Source organism: Oreochromis aureus, linkage group 13 (genome assembly GCF_013358895.1).
Source record: "Oreochromis aureus strain Israel breed Guangdong linkage group 13, ZZ_aureus, whole genome shotgun sequence".
NCBI lineage: Eukaryota > Metazoa > Chordata > Actinopteri > Cichliformes > Cichlidae > Oreochromis > Oreochromis aureus.
In genome coordinates, this window is record NC_052954.1 from 13716231 (window position 1) to 13740909 (window position 24679).

General features: G+C 40.9%; 1 protein-coding gene across 2 annotated transcripts; it reads right to left on the minus strand.

Annotated features, from left to right (window-relative positions):
* Window positions 1–765: 765 nt before the first annotated feature.
* golga4 (golgin A4) lies at window positions 766–22599 on the minus strand. Of its 2 annotated transcripts, XM_039621562.1 has the most exons (25): window positions 22340–22599; window positions 21081–21155; window positions 19558–19659; window positions 16549–16617; window positions 16109–16435; window positions 15972–16019; window positions 15795–15851; window positions 15589–15687; window positions 14822–14972; window positions 14523–14713; window positions 13080–13163; window positions 12591–12738; window positions 12315–12493; window positions 11920–12018; window positions 11661–11816; window positions 7368–11152; window positions 7146–7267; window positions 6624–6754; window positions 6254–6340; window positions 4802–4828; window positions 4619–4687; window positions 4192–4267; window positions 2395–2492; window positions 1486–1572; window positions 766–1396 (listed from the first exon to the last, which is right to left on the minus strand). In XM_039621562.1, exons 1-25 carry the CDS (start codon window positions 22415–22417, stop codon window positions 1382–1384), a joined length of 6360 nt encoding a protein of 2119 aa, XP_039477496.1. In that variant the 5' UTR covers window positions 22418–22599; the 3' UTR covers window positions 766–1381. The 2 variants fall into 2 exon arrangements, with proteins under 2 accessions (XP_039477496.1, XP_031587951.1); XM_031732091.2 differs by lacking the exon at window positions 19558–19659 and having other exon boundaries at window positions 22340–22598.
* Between the last annotated feature and the right edge of the window lie 2080 nt (window positions 22600–24679).

Genomic DNA, 24679 nt, shown 5'->3' on the forward strand with positions numbered 1-24679 from the left:
TAACACACAGTATGTCCATTCAGCATATATACTGATAAACTGACCTCTGTATCTAGCTGTTTGTTACAAGCTGGGTCTGTAAACTTGTTTTCTGCACTCTGCTTATTTTCATGAATTCACTGCTTTGCATGTTGAGAACTCTACACAACAAATCATGTGCAGTTTGCTGCTGAAAGGCCAGTTGGAAAATCAGCTGATGTATTTGGAGATAATCTTCTGGGAATCATTAACTTTGACTTTAAACATACAGCATGTTATTTATGAGTCACCAGTTCCATTTGCAACATACATTTGGAGTTAGTGATATGCCGTTTTTTAATTGAAGTTAAAAGGAAGGAATCTTTAAACACCTTTCTAAAAGTGATTTAGGACATTTGCTCATGCCGCATTTAATTTAATGTCTGTAAATGTATACATATAAATAACAGGCAGATCCCTTAAATGTGTCCATGTACAGAATCAACAGGAAATTTCTTTCCGATTCTCATTAAATGAAAGTGTCAGCAGTCTAATATACTTGTGTGTTATCTGTACTTCTATTGTGGAGAAAAGGAATAAAGGTCAGGCAAAGGTTAGCATGATATGTCTGAAAGTAGAGTGTGAGATCTTTAAACCCAGATTTGTTGTCTTCATTCAGTGTGTCTTTTTAACCAGGTGTTATCAAACAGTCCTCAGTCAGACACTGGGAGTAACGCAAAGCCAGGTAATTAGATAAGCTACAACACAAAAATCTGTATTGTGATGAGGATAAAGGAGTGACAAAAGTTGTTCTGTAAATAGGATTTAATGTTACTCTGAAAAAGAAAACTGTATAGCAAGTCATATAGTGCCTTATAGTACAGTTTTAATTATCATAATACAATTTACAGTTTTGTTTCTATCAGTGTCAAAATATAAAGCATAGAAAAGCTGTGTTAAAGAGGTCCAGAGGCCTGTATCTTAATGTGGTGCGAGTGCACAGTTAAAGGGTCGTTTACAGTTTTACAGAGGAAGTGATTCAGACAACAGCACAACACAGAGATCTACAAATCAACTGACCGTCGGCATCCATGTGATGATGATGATATCATTTATTGCACAAGCCAATCTTTATAAACACATTCTAAAATAAAAGGAAACCCATTTACTCTCATCTAAAACTTATAAATTAAACTTAACTTCAAAGAAAAACACGGTTTATGGAAGAAAAAAGGTGTTTCTGTCAAATTCTCTTATTCCCTCATACCTGTTCAGCATTCACACATACTGCATACACACGTTTTCTCTTTCTCAAACACACACATGAATAAAATGACAAGAAATGCAAACAGATAATGGCAGTCTTCCCCCTTCAGCAGCAGTAGCAGCAGCAGATCCAGAAGTACCCGAATCATTCAAACACTCATCGTAACCAAGGCTGTGGAAGAGACGGATATGAAATTAGTTCAAATCCTGATACGCATTTGACCTCATTTAAATATCCCCAAGTAGTAAAAAGATTCTTACAATTGGTTTCGAGTCTTCTTTGTCCAAAACTTTTTGAGCTTGGTCTGGAGGAAACTTGAGCATGGAGGTAATCACTTTGGCCATTGTCTGTGGAAAAAAGGGGAATTTTTCTGACTGAGACCCTGATCGTCATCTTTTTAAGTCAGTTTACTTTCAAGGCAGGAGTCATCTGTGGTGTTAGTATAATTTCTGTTTTCCCCCCAGCTAACCTCTGTCTTTGACACCATCATCCAATCAAAATCAAGCTTGCTCTGAGACAACTGAAGTGCAAGAAAAGGCTCAACAAGAATGAAAATTATCTGCATAATCAACTCCAGGCCTATCTGCCAGGGAGCATGCATTTCCCTATAAACACAGAAGATAATCAGAAACAGAGCTCCTGGGCTGTGTAGGAAACCCAACTGCTCAGCTAACACTAAACAAGGCCAGCATGCCTTTAAATGGCAAATCTGCGTCATGCAAGATGTATGAGCTCGCGGGCAGCCTGCTGGACATCCTCCACACGGGGGAGGTCTGCCATGTTGTTATAAAGAGTGTTTGTTGAGGAGCTGGGAAACTCCCGCTGACTTTAGGACCATGTCAACAGCACTGATAATTAGGGAGATCGCTGTTAATTATATCCAACAAGACTGGACACAACATGAGTTTTATATAGCTTCCTAAATGAGTAGCAGATGGAGGTCACCAGCTTTAAAAACAAAAATTATCAGCCACTTTGTTTTTAATATGGTGGTTTTGAATCATCTCATCTATAAGACCATCAAAGCTGCTCCTAATGTTTTCACAGCCAACTAAGACGGAGACATAAAAATGAGAAAAAGATTAATTATAAAAACTATTGTTTTTTTTCCCCCGTAGAATTGTTTTATAAAACAAACAAAACAAAAACAAAACTAAACCAGAACATACTTTTGTTTCCCGTCCCATCATGTATTCAAACAGCACCTTCCTCAGGTACTCCATCTCTGTGGGTTCTGAGAAGGCGTCGGAAATGTTGAGTCCAGGATCTGTAACAACAAGCAAAAACAACAAATCAAATGTTTCATGATGACCACAACTGTCAAACTTCTCTTTCTTTAATGTCTTTCAAATCCCATTATTTCAACATCTGTAATGACCTCAAATGTATTAAATATGACTACATATAAACTACTCTAGGTTGCCACTTTGCTTAGATTTCCTTGGGGAAGGAGAAAAATCCAAGCTCAATACAGTTACCACAGAAAAACCTAAAACACAGCTGTGCATGTTAGTGTATGTAGGGCGTTTTTATGTAGTTTTGTACAACAATCCTGGAAAATGCACACAAAAACCCCCAACTAACAGCATCAGGTTTGTGTTGGCAAGCAAATTCAAAACCACCTTTTGCACAGTTTAAATTATGCACTAAAGCTGAGTACAGGAAAGAATGGTGAGACTCAGCATGAGCACTTTAATATCACACGAGTTTTAAGGTCTGCGCCCAAAGCTATAACACAATTATCCCGCTAAAAGCTATGAATGGAAACGACTGAGTTACAACTTGGACAGGGCTGCTAACACTTTCATGACTGAAGAAAAGAGCTTTATTATGGAACAACATCCAGTCGCTTTGTGCCTATTCGAAATAATCACTCAAACATCCTCAAATGTGCCTGAATGTGCCCAGAAGGACTGTGCGATTAGAGTACAGGAAAAGGTGATAGAGCAGTGCAAACAAGTCTTTGATCTCTGGCGTGGAGTAATGGGTCACCAATAAATCCCATGCCCTTCGTCCCCCTGACCCTGTGTTGCCCCACCTAGGACAACTTTCACATCAACCACACAGGAAAGCAGATTTCAACAGCTTTCTGATTAATTTCATACCTAAAAATACAACTCAAGGTGGTTTACGTAAGCTCAACTGAGTCATCAGCGGCTTTAAATATGAAAATAAAAAGACACAGCAGCAAAATATATGTACTGGATAAGAAAGGTTTAAAAAATCTGCGTGCTGCAGTGTCCTGTGTAGGAAACATTTAGACCACAATCTGCAAAACCCATTAAATCTAAGCATGGCTTCTTCACCGCCCCCCCGCTTCTGACAGCAGATTCACTTTATTACAGCACCAGAAAAGGTCCGAGAGGACTCACTCAATCTCTCCAAATACTCTCACACAGATGAAACGCAGTTGGGTCGTGGTATACTTGAAGAGACTGCACCGACTTACGGTCAACCTCCAGAGGTTTCCCTCAGCCTAAACCACGACGGCTACATATACACCCTCAACCCGTAGTCTAACCTTAATTATAACCCCAGCTCTTATCTTTACCAGCAAGCCTAATAATCCTGCTTTGCCAGCTAAACCATAATCAAAAGCATAGCTAAAGCAGTCCGGCACGCACTGCTGAGGATCTGCACCTCCTGCCTGATCTCTGAAGCAATGTGTTAACTGTCAGATTAGGCAGTGGCAAAACACCAACTGAGATCTTAAAGAGCAGCTACACTTTTACTGTAACTTTCACATGTTGACACAAAATATAATCACATGGTCTGTCTTTAAAATCCTTTATTACACTAACAAAGGTTTGGTGGCCCTTTTTTTCCCCCCTACAGAGTCCACATAGCATATGTTACGCTTTCCCATGAGACTGGGCTGTGCTCAAGCGTTACGCATGTCATCTCTGCTGTGATAATCTATAAGGAAATTGGATCAAGAAGCAGAACTAAGTGATTCATGGTGTTACCTTTAAATGTGCTCCCGAGATGAGTTACAACAGTGTTTCGGTGGAAACATTTAATCTTGTCCTCGAGCGAGTGAATCTAGCGTGGAAAAACAAACAAGCATGCACAGATTATTTAAAAACTCTTTAACCCAGTGGGTTAATTCTATGCATTAGAGTAATTGCTAAATAGGACATAAGCATTTTGGTGGTCATCCTCAGAGGAGGGCAGGATGCTTGTGAGAACGATGGTGTGTGTGAGAAAAGCTGTTGGAGGCGTTGTTCTGATTGTTTATGGGGTTAAACCAAATGTAAACAGATGTGCTGTGTAATTAAGTTGATGCAGCAGGAGAGCGGTAGCTGCTCTTGCTGGAGGCCACAGAATCCTGGGAATACACTGCGATGGATTTGGTGTCCTCAGAAAGAGCAACCAAGGGGGTCCGACACTCACTTTTTCAACAAACTGCTGCTCTCTCAGTCGAGCCTCACTCAGCAACGTCGTTTTTTCAGCAAGCTGAGCCTGAGAAGGACAGGATTCACAAAATATTAAATGTGAACGTTATATTTTTGTCTTGTTAGTAAATTTAATTGTACGCTAGGATCAGTGAAACCAGCATATAATGAACAAGTATACCTTTAGTTCTTCTGGGGTCATTTGTTCCTAAAATGAAAAAAAAAACAAAAAACAGAGAGAGAAAGAAGACACTGTGTGTTAGAACCAAACCTTAATTAAATGATCTGCTTTCAACCTGGTTTAAAAAAAAAACGGATGTGAAAACTACAGTAACAACAGATTTAGTGCCGTCCCTGTATCCACATTATCACAGGCCTCTGTGCCGAGAAGCTCCACCATCTTCTAAAAGCACAGAATTGCATTTACTGACATCAACAACACTCAAATGTGTATTTATCCGCTGCTGAAAATAGTTCTCGAACAATTTAGAATTGTTTGAATAACATTTTCTAAAGCTAAAGCACTGAGAAATTACATGTATATATAATACACTCATGGATGACCAGTTTCACAGACTGATGTCTCCACTAGAAATAAATGTGCTTGGAGTTAAGAGCCACAGACACAAGTCAGAAGGTTTTAAAAGATGGACTAACAGCATTGTTTAAACACACTGTAGTCTACACAGACTAAAGTGTGCTTGTATTTAGTCTCCTCTCTCTGTGGAGGGACACACTGACCCACTGTGAGGCCCAAGAAAAGGCCTCCCTGAGCTGAACGCCATACAATCCACCCATAAAGTTATTACCTCACCTGGGAAAAATGCAGCAGAGAGAGCAGCATAATTCTTTGTCTTTGTGTGCATGCAGACATGTGCGCAAAAGGTAGAAGAATCACTGCAGGGGTCTCATGGCACCTCAACACCTGGCTAAAATGTCTCCCTGGAGTGCTTTCGTCTTATCTGGCCCCTTTCCACTATGCACATGTTGCATGAGAGTATTGCTGCAGAATAAATCTAATGTCTACAATCACCTCGCATGATATTAATTGAGAACAGGGACTGACGCTGGCTGCTGCCTGACAATCTCCATTTACTCCGGAGAACATTCCTGAGTGATTCAAACGAGCTTCGCAGCATCCGGCGCGCTTTGGAGAGAGGCCACACAACCGGAGCAAGAGACTGATCAGAGAAAACTATGTAGGAAAACTGTCCCCGAGCTCCTAGACGGATATCTTCAATTATGAAGCAACCCAAAGAAAAAGATGAACGATAACTGCCTAGTCTGTCAACCTGGATGTGAACTTTCTAACAGGCCATTTGAAAAGGTTTATACAGACACAAAAATGCATCTGGATTAGGCTCATTCAGAGCTAGAATTGCTTCCCTTAAACTCCAGCCTTTTCCCAGAAGAGAGCTGAAATGCTGTGATTTCATACAGCTAGAGTGAAGTGACATACGACTCCAACAGAATCACTACATAAATTTACTCCAAACCCCTCCCTCCATTTCAAAATGGACTACGACAGCTACAGACAAGTAAAGACAAGTAAAAACATCCAAAGTACAGCCAGTTGTGACAGCTATAACAGATGTTTGGCCAGTGAATAACAGTGGGTCAGCATTATTTGTACCTCAGAAGTGTCCTGCGTTCTTCCTCGCAACTCCTCCAGTTGTTTCTGAACTTGCCACACTCTGTCTCCCATCTCCTCTTCTCGACTCTGAAAAAAACAAACAAATAAATAAATAAAAAGGAACAACGACTGAGTCATTTCCCATGTATCATCTCACCATCACAACTCAAGTATGCTGCAAATCACTCAGTGAGGGCACTGCCTTGTTTCAGACCTCAGATCCTCTTTGCAATTTAATTATGCTTTAAAGGCAGCCAGAGAGATATTACATACAAATCCAAACAGTAACAGTCGATGGGTGGTGTCTACAAAGGAGTGCACCCTATAGTATAACCCCATTAAAACAAATAAGATGAGCTTTTAATAGTACCTGTATAACCTGTTCATATTTCTGAACAGTTTTGTGCAAGTCATCCTCTTTCTGGGAAATCACCTTCCTCAGCTGGCTGGTTTCTTCACGATGGCTACTGATGAGCTCTTCTTCAACACTCTGAGCTTTTGCTGAATCAAGAAAAAAAAAAGAAAAAAAGGAAGAAGCCAAGTGCATAAAAACACGATTTATATGTTCACTTGCCTCTAATTTTGGACTGGATTTTAACATGAAGGAAACATTTCTTCCACAAGCAGTAATCCCTTAATGTTCCCCTTTGAGTCCAGAGTAAAAAGTACATAGTGTCACAACACAGCCATCCCATCTTACTGTTGATCAAGAACGCGAGTCATATTTACTTTGATCTTCTAGTTTAACCCAGTCGTTTGTTTAAAACATAATCAAAGTGCAGTACTGAAAGATTCTGACCACAGCAAAAGTGAACAATTTCGACCGCTCGTTTCCTTTGCTTGTAAATCTTGTTGGTTTAATTTGGTTGAGCATTATTTTCTTTTGCCTCACCGATGGCCTCCCTCACTGCTGTGTTGAGCTCCTTCTCTTTCAAAGACATCTGTGCATTGAACTCCCTCATTATCTGCTTCATCGCAGAGTTGTGCTTCATTTCCAAATCTTCTAACTCCAGCCTATTAGAACAGAGAGCAAAGGAAATGTAATTAGTAACTATTAACACAAATCTAATATTATACAGACAAGGGATTTTTCACTACCATTTTTAAGCCTTACTTTAGCTTTTTCTCATTCTCCTCCAAAAGCTCCTTCTTCAGGTATTCTAGGTCGTGTTCATGCTCCTTCCTCAGTGACCGCATATCTTTCTGCAGCCTGACGAAGTCCTTGTGGATTTTCTCCTTCTCGTTCTTCACCAGGCTCAGTTTGTTCTTCAGAGACTGTAAAGAGTCCTCATCGTCCACCTCTTGAGCAGGAGAATGGTTTTCCAGCTCGTTTTCCATCACACTCTTGGTTTGCTGCATGCTGCTGCATTCCACCTTTACCTCAGTTTCTGATGGATTCTGGACCTCCCTAGCAGTCGCCTGATGTTGCTCCAATTGGGCATCCTTCTCGCTAATTTCTCCTCTCAGGCGATTTATTTCTGCGAGAAGGTTTCCGTTCTGCTCCTCTGCTTCTTTTAGCTTTGCCTCGATTTCGTGTAATGCTGATTCAGTGTCTTTGAGCTGCCCCTGTTGCACTGCGTCACTCTGAAGCGAGGTCAGCTTGTCTTCATACATTACTTTCAACTCCTCTAAAGACTTTTCTTTCTCAAGCCTCTCGTTATGCAGAACTTGTTCAAGGTGTTTGGCCTGCTCTTCCTTGAGCTTGACGAGAGTATCCTCCAGCGATTTTGTTTTCTCTTCTAATGTTTCTATGTGTTTTTGCACAGAAGTTTCATTGCTCTTAAGTTCATCCAGGCTAGTCTGAAGAGTTGTAATCGTCTGCTCTTTTTCCGTTAGCTGTTTTTTAAGCTGGCTGATTCGCTGCTCAGCTTTCTTTTTCAGCTCAGACACTTTCCGAGTGCTCTCAGACAGCCTCTCCTCAGTTTCCTTCAGCTTCTCCTCAGTTTCCTTCAGACTCTCGTCCTTGCTCTTGATAATCTCGTTTTTCAACCTTTCAAATTCCTCCCTTTGACTTTCAAGCTTTTGTTTATACTGCTGGTTGCTTTCCTCGAGGGCCTGAAGTTTTTCGGCCATCTCTTGCTCTAAATTACCTTTCTGGGTGCACTGCATCTGCAGCTGTTCTACCAACTCGCACTTCTCATTCTCCCTGATGCTGTGTTGCTGTTTGAGGTCAGAAGTGAGCTGTTCGCACTCTTTCGTCTTTAGGTCTAACTGCTCTTGAAGCTCACTAAGTCGACTGATGGAGCTCTCAAGCTCTACAGTAAGCCCACTGACTTTTTGCTCCTTCTCACTCAACAGCTGGTCCATCTCAGACTTGCTGACGGACTGATTGTCAATTGTTGCTGTCAGCCGCTGCAGAGCTTCATTCTTTTCAGCGATCTCTCGCTCCAGCTCTTCAAGCCGGGCCTGCAGAGATCCAGTAGTGTTGTCGCTCTGTGTGAATTTCATCTCTAACGCAGACAGACTGGTCCTGAGTGTATCCGCCTGCTCTAAAGCAGACTGTCTCTCCTGATCCAGTCTCTCCATTTGAGCAGCAGCCTTTTGCCTCTCCTCTTCATACTGCTGCTTCAGCTGATTTATGGCTTCCTCCTTCTCTTTTATGTTACTTGCTAGCTGATTTTTCAAGTCACCGACGACGCTTTCCAAGCTACTGATATGCAGCTCATTTGCTTTCAAAGTTTCTGATATGACTCTGTTTGCTTGGCTGAGCTCCTCAATCTTCTGTACATGTTCACTAATGGAGTGAGAATGAGTCTCTCCCTCATGTGTTAAGGCTTTGATGTGCTCCATATGAGCATTTACCTGAGCAGTCATCTGTTCTAATGAAATGCATAGATTTTTATTCTCCTCGGTTTGCTGGCGAACACTCTCCTCTAAAGTGCAAATTTGATCTGCTTTAGTAAGGATAATGTTTTTGAGATGTCCCACCTTTTTCTGACCAGAGAGCAGTTTATCTTCCAGCTCTTTCAACCTACTCTCCACTTTTTGCTGAAGTTCATTAGATCCACACTCAACTTTCGACTGAACCTCCTTACAGTAATGGCTCATTTGGTTGCTCATCTTAATCATTTGCTGCTGTAACTCTGCTTCCTTGGCATTCAGTTGGATGGAAGTTTCCTCAAATTTACTCTGCAAGTCTGCACTTTCCTTACATCTGGCACCTTCCAACGCTTCAAGCTGTTTTTCCGCTTCATTCAACTTATCTGACCAAGCCTTCAGCTTCTCTCTGCTCTCTTCCTCCGTTGCGTTCAGCTTGTCTTGGAGGGCATTTCTCTCACCGAGCGCCTGGTTAAGGTTCCTCTCCACTGGCTCCATTTGTTCTTTTAGCAACGCTTCACTCTTTGCCAAACTTTCAAGTTTAAGCGCTGCTTCATTAAGCTCTTCTTGCAGCTTCTGCACAGTGGTTTCTCGGATCACCAGGTCCTCCTTTAAACCCCTTATTTCACCCATTACTTGCTCATTCTCCGCTCTGCTTCTGCTAAGCTGTTGAGACACTTCTTCCAGCTCCTGGACCTTCTCCTGCAGTATGACTGAATGTTTCTCCATTAATTCTTCCTCCTGCTGTCCTAACCGCTCCTGCCAACGGCGCTCCAGCTCTTCAATCTCATGCTTATGAGTGGCATGTAGTTTCTCCACTTCCTCCTTATGGTTAACCTGCAGCTCTGACACTGTATTGCTGAGGCCTTGGGAACTTTTCTGGGCCATCTCTAAGATTTTCTCCTGAACTTGTTGTTCTTTCTGCTGAAGCTCCTCTTCCTTCTTTGCAAGCTCCTTCTTCATGTTTTCTTCATTCTGCTGAAGCTTTTTCTTAAGTTTCTCTTGCATTTCTTTTGCCTTCTGTTTGATATTTTCCATTTTGGTTTCCTGTGATTTCAGTTTACCTTCCATATCAGTTATAGTGTTTTTCAGCTTTGCTTCATGGGCAGCTTTTTCGTCATCCAGCTGTTTCTTGAGGCGTGTTTGTTCTTCCAGCTTAGTGTTCAGTTCTGATGTAAATGACTTCTCTTTCTCCAAGAGCTCCTTCCTGCTCTCTTCTAACTGATGTTCAGTTTCTTGAAGGGATTTCTCTTTTTGTTGGCATTCATTCTTTGCAGCTTCCAAATGGTGCTCCAGATCTGTCAGTTCTTTTTTGCACTTATCAAGATCTTCTGTTATCTTATTTAACTGTGCATTAGATTCCTTTAAACTCTCAATTTCCAGCTGGGATTCTGATAAAGTTTTCTGCAGCGCTTCCAATTCTTTAATCTTGCCTTCTAGGTCTTGTGCAGTGGAATGTGATTCCTCCTGTAGTGTTTTTTCTTTAAGCACGTACTGTTCAATTTCCTTGTCCTTTTCATTCAGAACAATTTTCAATGCATTAAGTTCCTCCTTCAGAGTTTTCTCTATTCCGCCAAGCGACTGATCATGCTCACGTCTGACATTTTCAAGCTCTTCGCTGTGCTTTGACACCTGATCTTGAAACCTCATCTCGTGTTCCTGTAGCGCTAAACTATGAGCATCTTCAGCAGCCGACAGCTTCTCCTCCAAAAGCTGTTTACTTTTCAGCACCTCTGAAAGCTCAGCAGAGAGCGCCTCTAACTCTGCCTGCTTTGCATCCAGCTTCTCTAGAGTTTTCTGATTCATCTCTTCGACATGCGCTTGGAACTGCAGCTCCTTGTCTTTCAGAAGGGTTTCCATTTCGGCCCCGTGTCTTTCCTTGAGCTCCTCAAGGGCAGCATTATGCTGCTGGGTTAGGGTGCCCTTGTGCTTTTCCAGCTGCTCGTGGTGCTTTTCCTCTAATGCAGAGATTTGCTCTTTGTGTTTATTCTTCAGTTCCTCCAGCTGACTTGAAAGTTCATGGGAGAGACCCGCTTCTTCTTGTGAGATCTTGTTCACAGAGCTCTCCAGTTCCAATATCCGCTGCAATCACATACATGGAGGTGGTTAGATTCTTCCGCTAAGCTGCTACAGTTAATCATTCACAGAACTGACACAGCTATAAAAACACTTTGACGGTTATTAAGATATTTTTTAACAATAAAGCTGTGACACAGTTCAATTACAACCAACTTTGTAAAACCTTCAAGTACATAAGGATTTAATGCTTGACAGCATTACATATTAAATGTAGACTGTGAAAATATTTACACATTGAAAAATGCTCGCTTCTGTGTGTGTGGCGTATTACTGCAGAACCAAATAAACACAAGCATACAAAAGTTATTTTTATTTAATTAGTTTGCAAAGTAAGTTCTGAACCTCAAAGCAATTGGTCAGTGATTAGCAGATTCAACATGAAAGAACATGTTACATCCACAGAGATGCAATAAACAGGTAAAAACGAAGCTCTGCAGTGTGCCAGCTGTTGCTTTTCTCAATATTAAAAATAAAGCAAAAAAAAACCAAACAAACAAACAAACAAACTCACAGTCCTTGCAGCTTCAAACTCCAGCTGGATCTCCTTAACCTTATTATCAGCTTCTGTCCTTAAAGCCGTCTTCTGTAACTCTGCGTCCTCCAGAGCCAGAGCGGCCTGCTGTTCCTGTTCCTTAGCCAGCTGTGCAAACTCCTCTTTGCACTGCTCCTAAACAGCATTTAAAAAAATAAAAATATTAAAGTTATATTTTTCTTATTTGATACAGTGGTTTTGTTGCTAAACTGAATAAGGGAAAACATTTTGCACCAACCACAGCTTTGCTGATTTTCTCTTTCATCTCTTCTTCTTTAGCTGCCAAAGCTTCACTGTGGAGCTTTTCCATGTTGGCCACAGTTTCCTCTGATGATTTCTAATATTGGTTAAAAAAATATGAATGGTAAATATAAATACAGAGGATCATAGCTCGTGAAACAAAGTGATATTACTGCTCTCCATGACAGCAGTGGAACATTTTATACGCACTAAATTCTTTTTAATGTAAATGCTTACACTACTGAGTCAATGTTGGTACTTCTGTGGCTACAATATGTCATTATCAAAGAAACTACCAAAGAAGTCAACTCTTTGGATAAAGCTAGAAATATGACTGCGGCAAATGACTTATTCAGTCAATAAATAAATATTCAGGAGAAGTCCTTTCCTGACCTTCATGATGGTGACAACCTCCTGTTTGACTCGTGTGAGTTCCTGCTGCAGACTCTTCCTCTCTTCCTCACTGGCCTGTTCGATTTCTTTCACTTGCTCCTCCAGCTGAACCTGCAGCTGTTTTCGAGCCTCCTCCGCCCTCTGTGCTACACCCAGTGCTCGTTCAAGTTCCTCAAAAGCTATTGGAGGGGGGGGAAAAAAAAATAAAAAAAATCACAAACATATCTAGAAAAAACAGAATTTTTCTGTACATTACCTGACATGGACAGCACGTACCTGATTTCTCAGCCTTTTCTTTCTGTTCCTGTACTACTTCTTTCTGGGCTATAGCTTGCTGGAGCCTGGAGCGCAGCTGTGCAATCTCCTCTTCTTTCATTTCCAGCGTCTCATGCATCTGCCGTTTGGTCTCAGCAATGACCATTCCCTAAAAAACAAAAAACCAGTACCCCATGAAAGAAAAATCATCCCTTTACCTGTACACCCTGAGCACAGGAGTCAACACTAAAGCTTATGTTGATCTGCTCTCCATGAACCAAGGCTGTAAAACTCAGCCCTGTGCTATTAATTGTGTTACGGCTTTAAGAGCTTTCAGCATTCCTCGCAGAACTGCTATCCATCCTGCAGTGCTGGGGTCAAAGTTTAAGCTAAACAATATGAGTCTGAAGCTACTCAACAGCAGAGTAAAAACACACACGCGCCCACACACATACACATGTAACTGAAATAGAAGAACCTTCAATCCAGATCTCAAAGCTCCTCACTAACCTTGTCCTGCTCCAGCTGTTCAATAAGATTCTTGGCATCACGCAGCTGAGTGATCAGCTTAGTCTTCTCTGTTGTGTGTAGTTCCTTTAAAGACAAAACAATCGACTTGAAAAAATTAAAAATTAAAAATGTCACACGTGTCCTAATGGCATGAATGCCACTTCACAATGCACCGCTTCCTGCATCCTGTATATGTGTTTGCTCTGATAACTTCCCAATCAGATTCTTTCTGTACCACCCAGGATGCCTCACCCACAAGCCAAACAACCAGTGTGTATACATGGCCAACTAAACCAACAAGTCAACCCAAATTACAGCTCACTCTTGCAACCGTGGCATGTAGTAGCCATGTCTCTGTGGCACCGCACTTTAACAAGCAGTTACTAAACAGGAAATGCTGGGCAATGTTTCTCTGTTGTTTGACACAAGTGTGCCAACGGCATGAGTATGTATGCTGCACTGTGATTAACAGAATGTTTTTATAATGTCAAAACGTATCATATGAATAAACAAAGAGACAAAGAAAGACCAAATAGCATACAATACTCAAGGACTGCATCACACAGTTAACACGTGAATTCAAAAATAGTTGAAGTTAGGGTCTGGAAAAGTAGACAGATGTTCTGCTTTATGGGATATTTGTCTGAAGCAAGGGAGAAGGCGAGCCCAGCAGTTCCAGGATCCAGTCATGCTGTTTTAGGAGGGCTAAACGCCTGTTAACCTCTGCTTTCTCTGACAAAGGACAGGCCTCCATTGCCAAACAAGCTGCGGATTCATACAAAAAAACAAAACAAAAAACCCCCCAAATTATGGCAATAAATGAAAGCAAGTCAATCAAGCGACGGCACATACAAACTGTCTATTATTTCAATGGCTTTGTTACAACAACCACTTGTTATCATGCGCTGCAAAACATCAGAGCGACTAAGGACAAGCTACACGAGCCGATCATACCACTGCAGCAAAATGTTTTGAAATCAATGAAAACAATGGCTCAGTCATGTCACGCTGACATGTCACGCTGACATGACATGAACCCTTACTCTGGAGCTTAGCCAGAGAATTTGGATGTTCGGACTCTGAGAACCACAGCGATCTGCTGTGTCACGAGATAATGGAGTCACATACTCAGTGGACCATAAAGACTCTGGCAGACAGTTTGCGGCACAGTATTAATTCCTCTAAACACACTCCTCAGTCTTTACCGCCCATCCCTACTTTAATCAAACCTCTTTATAATTATAGTTTACTACTCAGTTTATACCAAGCGGTCATCTCTGGGAAATCAGTTTGAAATATCTGGGTACTTTAACTTACTGTTGCTGTAATTCTGTGTATATTTAATCTAAAATTTATAGTTTTGTTTGACTGAAAGCATCCTAATATTACAGTATAACTACACTCCAACTCTTCTATCATTTCTGAAAAACACAGGGTAACCACCTTCATCTTCTCCAACTCCTGCAGTCGCTCCTGCAGCTGCTCCTGCAGAGTTTCATTCTCACTGCTAAGCTGGGCACTTCGCTCCTTGTGCGTACGCATAACTTCTTTGCACTTCTGCAGCAAGTTTTCTTGCCTCTTCACTCTCTTCTGCAGAGCCTCCATGAGTTTAGTTGGATCACTGTTGCCCTCTCCTGTCCAGAAATTAAAATTCACTGCTTAGAAAAAAAAAAAATGCTCACACAGCGTGACTCCTTACTAGAGGCAACTAAATAACCATATATTTTAATAAACACACTTACCCTCAATGACTTCAGGCTCTACTTCGTGCTCCTTCAAAGGACTCTGTGTGGGAGAAGCAGAGACTTCAGCAGCTTCAGACTGACGAACCTCTCCTTCAGGCGGCAGCGAGCCATCGGGGCCCACTTGGATCCGTTTCTTCAACAGAGCAACCTTAGAGGAACAAAGATAAATAAATGAATCACAGTCCCTTTGGCAACTTGAGATAGATCTGTTATTGTTCCCCGCAATTGAACTCAGAGTTATAGTTATACAGATTCATTACTCCTGCTATGGAGGTTTTGTCCATTTGGCTGTTCGTTAGCAGGACGACTAAAACTGTATGGACAAATTTGCATGATGTAGATATGCAGTCTCAAACAACTCTTGATTTTTACATGACTGTTTGTGCATTACATGGTTCTTTCAGCTTTTTGATTGCAGGTAACCTACTAATTTTCAAGGCAAGTGAAGCATTCCTGTTTGGTCTGAGAAACTTTTAAATACAAAACCTCTGCACATCATTTGTCTCTGATTTTAAATAACGTCACATTTATTTAAAACTCAAGAACCATTTATACCAGAACATCACTGCAGTGATTATCATGCTTAAACTGAAAGCATTAATGTGAAATTATCATTAAAGCAGGTTTTAAAGTTAATTTTTTTTAAAGTTACATTTAAACACTGTTCTGGGTTTGTACAGTGCTTAAAATAAGCCATACTTATAAAGTTGTAATCCTAAACAGCAGAAAAGCTTTGGCTAATTTTCCCACCGCCATCCACACACCTGTGTTTGTAGCACAGTGATCATCTGGTCTTTCTCCTCTAGCGCAGCATCAAACTCATCTTGCAGGTGTTTCTTGGCCTGTTGGTCCATCTGAAGCTCCTATACAGTAGAGTATTCAGTATGTTCATTCATTTGTGCAGTTTATATTAATTTAAAAAAATATTTTAATCTAAAGACACAAAAACATCCATAGCATATAGTCATACCTCCCGTAGTTCCCCTATCCTGCGCAGTGCTTTATCTTGACTCTGACTGAGGATGGCCTGGGGAGAACAAAAGTGAACGTTGGATCAGTTCAGATGTTATTCTCTTTTTCCAAAAAACATCAGGTGAGAAAAATACTGCAAAACAAAGAAAAGAAAAAAAAAACATGTAAAATTTACCTGCGTTTTTTCTTTTTCTCGCTGTACGGTACGGTACGCAGTAACCAGCTGCATGACAAAGATGTAAAAATGAGTAGGAGTTATATTCATGTACAGACTTTACACTTTAGTCTTCAAGCATCCTGTCTGTTTCTCACCTCCGAATACTTCCCCCTGTACTTCCCCAGGCTCCTTTCTACTCTAAGCATTCGGTGCAACAACTGCTCTTTGGACAGAGACTCCACACTTCCTGGTGGCTCCTCGGCCTCACTCTCAATGTCCGAGGGTGGATCATATGCCGGGGCACTGGGGGACTCGTTTTCTCCCAAAGGAGTCAGGGACTCGCGTGATGAAGTTCGGACCAGGTTGTCTTTAGATGGAGAGCGAAACAGATTTTCCGCCCGACTGGCTCCGCTACGAATCAACGACTCCATTGAGGGCACTTTCAGCTGTAGTTTCTGGGCAAATGACTGTGGCTCCTCTTTCTGTTACAAACCAAAACAAAAAACATAAAAATCTCAAACTCATTAATGAATGTGCAAAAACACTGTAACATCACATTGAAGAGATTAAAGAGGAGGCTTGGTAATACTCTTACATGAGGAGAAGCACTTCCATCCCCATTGATGCTGCCTCTGGGAGACCTCAATGCACCTTTAGAGGCACTCTAAAGACCAAAAAATAAAGATGAAATTATGAGGAAAAGGGCAGCTGTACCAGCGAGCTTGTCCTGGGCCAGTTAGTCATCCACACCCAGCGTGGCTCTCCCTGATTACTCTGGAGGGAGCAATATTAGTATTGCTGGGAGCAATGCAGGGGCAATGGGTACCCTCATGCAACTTGGAAAAAAACAGAGGGGTTAAATACACAAAAGAAGGCATCTCTACTGTAGAATAAACAAAAAGGGGTTAAGACAAAACTACACAACAGCCATGAGGTCAGAACAAATAGTTAAAAGTCAAGTAGGAGAGCTGCATTTGAATTAAAGATGCTTGGCGGTGCTGTGTGCAGCTGCATTACAGGAGGACAACGTTGCAACTGACATGAGGGAACATTTAGCAGCTTAGTTGGTTTAGTTGATTTGTTAGAAGCAGCATCAAAGTCAGCAACTCTTCTCCTCCCTTGTCCAGCTCCAAGCTACTCCTTCCTGTGGATTACTTGTTTCCGCTTCGTCTGCACAGCTAGTCATGTGAACGCTCGACTTCAAGCAAGTCTGTCAAGAGCTTCGTGATTATGATCAAGACCCCATTGACCACTACCACTAGACTTTTTTTTTTAAGTGGATCTATTTAGTTATTGTACATCTGTGTGAGGAACAAGAAGAATTTGGGTATAAAGCAAAGAGTCAGCAGAAGTAGTGAAAAAAAAAAAAAGAATGTCAGCATGTAAACAAACACAGCAGGCCTCAATCTTTTAAGAAATGTGACCTTTGCTAAAGTTTTATTGTCAAGACTTCAATGACATGCAAGGTGTCTGAGTGAGTAGCAATAAAAAGGAACTTGTTTGTTTGCAAGACAACTGCATTAGCGCCTTTATATTCGTCCTGTGTCCCTGTGCTCTTATTTCTCTTTTATTTCCCATCACCCCCAGATGGCCGTTCCTCGCCAAGACTGGTTTTGCTGGAGGTTATAAGGGAGTATTTATTGCATTGCCTTTCACTATTATGCCCTTCATGCATGCCTATTTTCAGTCATGTTAAAAAACATGGACAATGACTCATGGATAATTACTGCGGAACGGTACACCAAATGTAAACCTACCAAACCAGGGCACTCACAGGGTCCTGAGTGCCTCTATTTCAGGACCACAAGCTCAAACTAAATTCTCACAGGGACAAATCAGAAACCAAATTCAAAACAGATCACAGACCACAAAACGTTGTGACTCAGAAGAGTTACTATCACCAACTCCAGAAAGTACCAGTACAAATATAAAGAAAAATTAAGACAGAAGCCTCCAGTCAACAGACAAACATAGCTAGCAGAACAAGTAAAAACACAAAAACGAAAAACAAATATTAAAAAAAAAAATCTATGAAATGATTTCATGGGTAAATGTAAATATAATGAGATCCAAAAATCAAGATTATGTCACATCGCTAACATGTGAAAGTAACTGTGATGGACATTTGTATCTGTGGCTTTCGCACATCAAAGCTCCTACGACTCTATACCGGGAATCTAATGATCCCTTTAGACTTTGACTTTTAAATTACATATCATGCAAATATCAAAACAAAGGTTACATAAAAGAACGATGAAAAGGTCAAAGAGTAACTGCATCTTAATCAGTGTCATTAACCATAAACATAATGAAGGGGCAGCTGAACTTAAGGCTTCCCCTCTTTCCAAACTACAGTTCATAAGCAGCATCTAGCAAGAAGTGAATCAGACAGATCAACCAAATAAATCACTATGAGATAGTCAAGACATTGTTAATAAATTCAAAATATTCATGGCTCCACTTAAACACAGCCAGACCGCTGACTTATACCATCTCAGTTCAGTCTCTTGAGGTTTGTATTTTATTGCAGTCGAATGCATTAAATAGTTGCTTTCATTTGCATATTTTTCGTTTTGTTCTCAGATAACTGGCACAATAACACTACAAGTTGACTGGCAGTCATTCTGAACCAGCTGTGCTGAAGTAATAAAGTCCTTGTTTTATAATCACTACATTATCTCACAATATCCACGCAAATCCTGGTTAATGACAGCAGCTGGGGTGCGTACTGGGCTATATTGGCATTTAAAATGAGCAAGCAGAGTTACGAGACAATTAAACAATGTCTCAACTTTACTGACACATGACCCTCACACTGAGCTCCATTTACCTGCTACAAACCTAGTTACAAAGCAGACTTATGCAGTCTAGAAAATGCTTTGAAGAGCTGTGTGTACAAATGTATGCATTTGAATACGGACGACCCATATGTTCTTACGACTGGTGCTTAGTATCTACTGACAATGTCAAAAAAATAGACCTTAACTTTAATAACAGTAATTAATAAGCAGTTACAAGCAATACCAATTTTCATTTGTCACATCAAATATATCTTAGATAAAGAAACAGCTATTTGGATGTGTTTGTTTACTTAGAGAGTTAGACAAAAATTTTCAATTTTAATTTGTTAAAAACTTGTCCCATAAAGAAAAATCTTAACTCTCCAAATAAACAGACTTCAGGGGAGAAGGGACAAAGGCCATCAGACAACATATCAGGATTTAAGGGTCTACAAGGATCTACAAGGGTCTCTAGGGCAAGCAGCAAAGATCACCTAAAGACAAATGGGCACTGTTCATTTCTTTGACAGATCACAAACTGAAAGAAGGGACAAAAAACAAACATGGGGCAAAAAGCACAGAAGCTTCTATCCTACAGTGTAAACCACAACCCAGTAGATGCAAAATTAACCTACATATGAGATGCCTTCTTGCTACTAAATCCAAAGCAAACAGGAGATGGAGAGCAGGGAACAAGCTGTCCCTACTTGGGCAACAGTCCTCTACCGATTCCCCAAAGGCGTGGAAGACGGGAGGAAGGAACGGGGCAAGAGGAGGAGGAGAAGAAGAAAGATGAAAGAGGCAGGAAGTGAGGACAAACTCACCACACTGGCTACCTGGGCCGTTTGGGGTCGTTTTGAATGGTCCAGAGCAAAGATAGTATACTCAGAGAGAAAAGCAGGCTCTGCTATCATCCCGGCCAGCACCTGACCCCCATCAGTGCAGTAACGGGACGAAAGGTGGGGAAAGGAGAGGAACACAGAGAGCAATGAGAAAAACAACAGCATGAGTGTGAAAAAGCCCTGAAGGGAGTGGCTGACCAGCCTGATGAGAGGAGGCTGGCGGAGAGAGAGAGAAAGACTGAGATGAATAAAAAAGAGAAAGCAGAGATTGAAACAGAGGGAGATACACTACATAAGCTGGAAGAAAAAGAAAAAGAAAAAAATCAGAAAAACTGAAAAGTCAAGCACTCAATCAACAGTAATGTTATGAGTAACAGTTTCACATCTCCTCATGTAATCTTCACAATTTTAACCAAGGGCTAAATCTGCCTTCAGTCATGAAACAAATGCTTTCAGAGATGTCAAAGTGTTAATGATTCGTGAGGTGAAGAAAAGATGCTGTGATGCTACACGAAGCTTCTACGCTGAGGCTGCCGAGCCACATAACAGCAACACATGTGTGCTTCCAAAGGCACAAGTGGGGAGAGCAGTGCATAGAAACCTGACCAAAAGAGACGGTGCCACTACTCCAGTGAGCGTTCTGCAGTGTTGAAATGAAGGAAAGAGTGATTAAGATATTTTTTTATCTGAAAAACAACAAAGACTGTAAACATCCATATCTAATCTCAACAGATGTAATAACAACATTTTGCATCATCAGTTGTAGAGTCACTGCCATTAAACCTATGCTTATCTACCTCTTTCTAATGGAGCATAGTCCTGCATTGAATTGACTTGTCAGTATCTATTGAGGCATAATATTGCAACTAGTCACAGGAGACACAAAAAACACTGAGGAGGATACATCAATTATTCATAGACATGCTGAAACACTGTCTGCTCTACACCATTAAAACGCCCTTTCCATTGTCTCTAAAGAAGAAGCTGCTCACTTGTTTGAACAGGGTCTCTTAAAAATGTAATAACAATAATGATAATAATAATAAGTGACTTCAGACACTTAAAATACCGTACGAATGGAATCCAAGTGGTGACTGCTCTGCAACATTAATGACCACACTGCAAGTCTGGCTCATGTGTTCCCATCTGGTGTTGGCTATTGTATCCACTGCAATATGTTAAGGAGTCCAGGGTTCAATATGTCTAGATTGTTGGATTATTTTAAATAATTGGATCAAAGAAGTTTGCTAGTGACAACCAGAAGACTCTGAAAACCAATAGCACTAAATGTTCACTTGTTCACTTTCAATCAAAAAGGGACTTGTATGTTATAAAGCAGACATTACGCTTAAACAAAGCATACAAAGCACATTTTTAAAGCCTAAGAGAAACAATCATTAGAATGTAAGCTGGGGAGGGACTTGGAAACCTCTGCAGGCTGTGGTCTGAACACAAGTATACATATATAAATAAAGATATGAATCACAGGCTGACACCATGCTCACCTCTCTGTCACTGGGAGAAGGTGTGCCATCACTAAATGGGGGAGTTTGGCTGCTACGTCGCTCTCCACTGCTGATCTGTAAAATAAATAAGTAATAAGGAAAAAGAAGTAATTATAATAAAAAACATAGTCATAACAATAATATTGATTTTGTTGCCTGGCAATAAATCAAACTTTAATACAGATGCTTGCTGGGTGTAAGTTCTCTTGTTACTGGATTTCACCTTTTGTACGCCTTCACCTTTGAGCCAAACTCAGTCTAAGATTGTGGTTTTACAGAAAGTCAATGGGAATCATAAACTGCACACAAGCTCTGAATAACAAATGTAAATTTGTTCCTCAAAAACAGCCAATCTGCATAAGAACCAAGCCAATTAGAACAAGGTAATTTATCTATCCATCTTCCAAAGGTTTGCTGGATCTGCATATTTTATGCCAGATGCAGCCCTGTCATTTATCTGGATAGGGAATAAGCCCTAGCTTGTGAGCCCCTGAGGCTGGGTTTGGATCTCCTCCCAGAACTGAACTGGGGATCTTTTGCATGTAAGGCAAACAGAGAAATACAGCGAAAACATCTACATTAACTTGGAACTGAACTATGATGGACCTCCAAACTATGACACATACCTTCACTCCTTCACATATACTTAGGAGAGCTTAAAGAAACTTGCAGCTTCATATTTCAAAGAACAATTCGCATTTTTTTTTAACAGAAGAGGAAAGCAAGGGATCTGATGAGTTTTCTAGCACTTTTCCAATGACAAACTTCCAACTTGAAATCTGTGTGCTACTTCTGTATTGTTTTTAATAGAGACGCCTGGGAGTAGTAGGATTTGCAAGGGTCAAATATAGCTTCCAGCTGACATCCACTGGCAGCCAATGCAAGAAGCATTAACTCAGACACGCCCATGTTGTCACTGGCGAGTATAAAAATGCGGGCTGGCATTTTGGCTACAAACAAGTTGATGATTAGCTGTAAGAAGTGAGACTTTTTCTTCTACTCGGACAACGGGATTTACCAGTTCCAGTTGGTCCAACCGCTGACAGCTAAGTTAAGCTGCTAACTTAAGGACTTAGCACGGTGCTAATGTTTCCAAGACAGTAAAAGGACAAACTGACAATTCAAGTTAGCTTATTAAGCTGTCAGCTTGAGTTATCTTAATGAGACATAACTAGACAACCACTTCCAAACCGTGAAGCCTTTGCAGTATAAACAGACGTTAACTTAGCTAGTTAGCTCCGAGCACCACAACAACTAACCTGGGCCTGCTGAGGTGACTGCGCATTCCTCTGCGGAGACTGCTCCTCGTTTATCTTCTGCTTGAGTTTTTTAAACATCTTGTCACGCTGATATACGAAGCAACTGGTGACCGGGTGTCTACTTTCCGGCGGAGAGGTTTTTTGTTTTTATCCAGCCTATCATCCAGTACTCAGGGGCAGACTTCCTTGTTCGCTTCCAATTTTCTGCAGGTGGTAAGCCTATCCGCGCATGTGCGGCCAACGTGGAGGAAATCTGAAACGTCAGACTTAAAGGGCCCGTCTGGGCTGAGTTAGCTACAGCGCCCCCTTAGATAGCAGCGTGTTTGGTTGTTACAGCCTATTTATTAAGACATTTGGAACGTGAAGCCACTTTAACACATGTGGTATACAGAAGCACATACAAAACAGCAAAAAACAAAACAAAACAAAAAAACACAACACAAGGAATCCTCACAAAGAGGGATAAAAACAAACAAACAAATAAGGCCGTATTTTAAAAATTACATTCCAAGATAGATGCACTAAACTCAGTCTTGCAATGTCAAACTCACAAACTCATTCTTAAAAACAGAAAAAAAACATTTTAGAAACAATGAATTTGCATTTGTGGATGTGGTATTTTGCATCACTTCTTTAAAACACTGAATGAAAAATATGCAGGAATGAATTTAAAGATCTTTGTATGAGGAAAACAGATGGGAAACATCTTTATCTGAATTTCTTTTTTTAATGATAGACTGGCGATCTGTCCAGGGTGTACCCTGCCTCTCACGCTATGACAGCTGGGATAGGCTTCAGCCACCCCACGATCAAGCGGAAGAGAATGGACGAATGGATGAAGTATTAACAAAACTTAGAAAGTGAAATCCATTTTCCTAAGTCTCTTCTTGAGCTCCCTGTTAAATCTAGAGTTAAATTTAAAATCCTTCTCCTCACATACATGGTCCTTGGTTTAAAGATCTAATAGACCTCACTGCATGCCCTACTCTTCACTCCAAGATTGCAGGTTTAGTTGTGGGTCCTGAAATTTCCAATGGGAGACAGTGTCTTCTGCTATCAGGCTCCTCTTCTGTGAAAGCAGCTCCCAGTCTGGGTTCAGGGCAGAGATACGCTGGCTATTCTTAAGATTACTATCTAAAAAGCTGTAACCTGTCAAAAGGTGCAGATAAATACAAAAATCACAGTTTGGACTCAAGAGGGCACTCTTTAAGCATGTTTTACTGTGATTTTCCTTCAGGCCAGTTGAAAACACAACTAACAAGACTTACATAAGGTTTCGTCCTGTATGTGCTATCGGGTTTTCCGGCTGGTAGTATTTTGTCTCTGCTAGGAGAAGTTTAATTACTTTCCCTTTAATCTTTGGCAGCATACCTAAAAGTGAATGTCACAGCGGGGGAAAGCTGGAGCGTTACACGCTGTTGCCAACTTAGCAGCTTCTTGTGTTGTAATTAATGTCTTTGTGCTGCAGCAGCTGAAGCAGAGCCAGTTTTACCAGTGCAGTGCTGCTGAACCGAGCACAGAGGTCCGTACAATTGCCAGAGGATGACCTCTAACACAGCGGTTCTTTTGTCGGTGTGGCAGAGGCATTGAGCTGAAATGAGTTTTCTGTAGCAGTCTTTTCAAAGTTGAATGCCTTCAATAACACAGACAAACATGACACCCACAAAATGCTACCAGTGTTTTAAATTTATAAAATTTAAAGTATTTATTTTATATAAACCTATTCTGAGATCAACATGATTTGCAACTAATAGCCTCCAGGTTAGAATCTGTCTTCCCAATTGGAACAAGGCACACGAGAGGCATACAGTGAGCAACACAAACAGATGAACAACAGCTCAAATTTATTATTTATATGATGATCTCTGATTAGGTCACTCTTCTTCTGGGGTTGGTATTAATCTTAAAATGATGCATATCTAAAAAAGACACTGTATGTTTGCTCTTAATCTGAGTCATAATGTCTTGGGTAATGTAAACTGTAACAGACAGTGAACCTGCTAGAAAAAAGTCTCACCGTAGGCGTGAGTCATGGTTTAAATATGTGGCGTTTTCCGTCTGTTGGGAACCAGCCTTGTGCAAATACCTGAAGAAAAAAAAAGCTTCTGAGTCAGACTTTGCTGTCTGCTGGAGAAAAAATGGAATTCATGTTGTTTTAGATCCAAAAGACTTTAAAATGAAAATGTGGCTGTGATTTGCATTTTTTCTGCATTCTTACTCTAATGCTTACGACTCGGCGGGGCTTTTGATCTACGACGGGTGACTAGAACGGTGGGTGGTTAACGCAGAGATGCAGCTCCTCTGTTCCTCTGTTTCGTGTGGTGGTTAATGCCTTACCCC

What these genes read in the sequence shown, in the direction of transcription:
- golga4 (XM_039621562.1), bottom strand. Translation starts at nt 22,417, where the DNA reads ATGTTTAAAAAACTCAAGCAGAAGATAAACGAGGAGCAGTCTCCGCAG. An exon ending in GAGAAAAAGAAAAAACGCAG is followed by an intron (nt 15,852 to 15,971) that starts GTAAATTTTACA and finishes TGTTCTCCCCAG; the next exon opens with GCCATCCTCAGTCAGAGTCA. An exon ending in AGCAGTGAGGGAGGCCATCG is followed by an intron (nt 6,755 to 7,145) that starts GTGAGGCAAAAG and finishes TTCTTGATTCAG; the next exon opens with CAAAAGCTCAGAGTGTTGAA.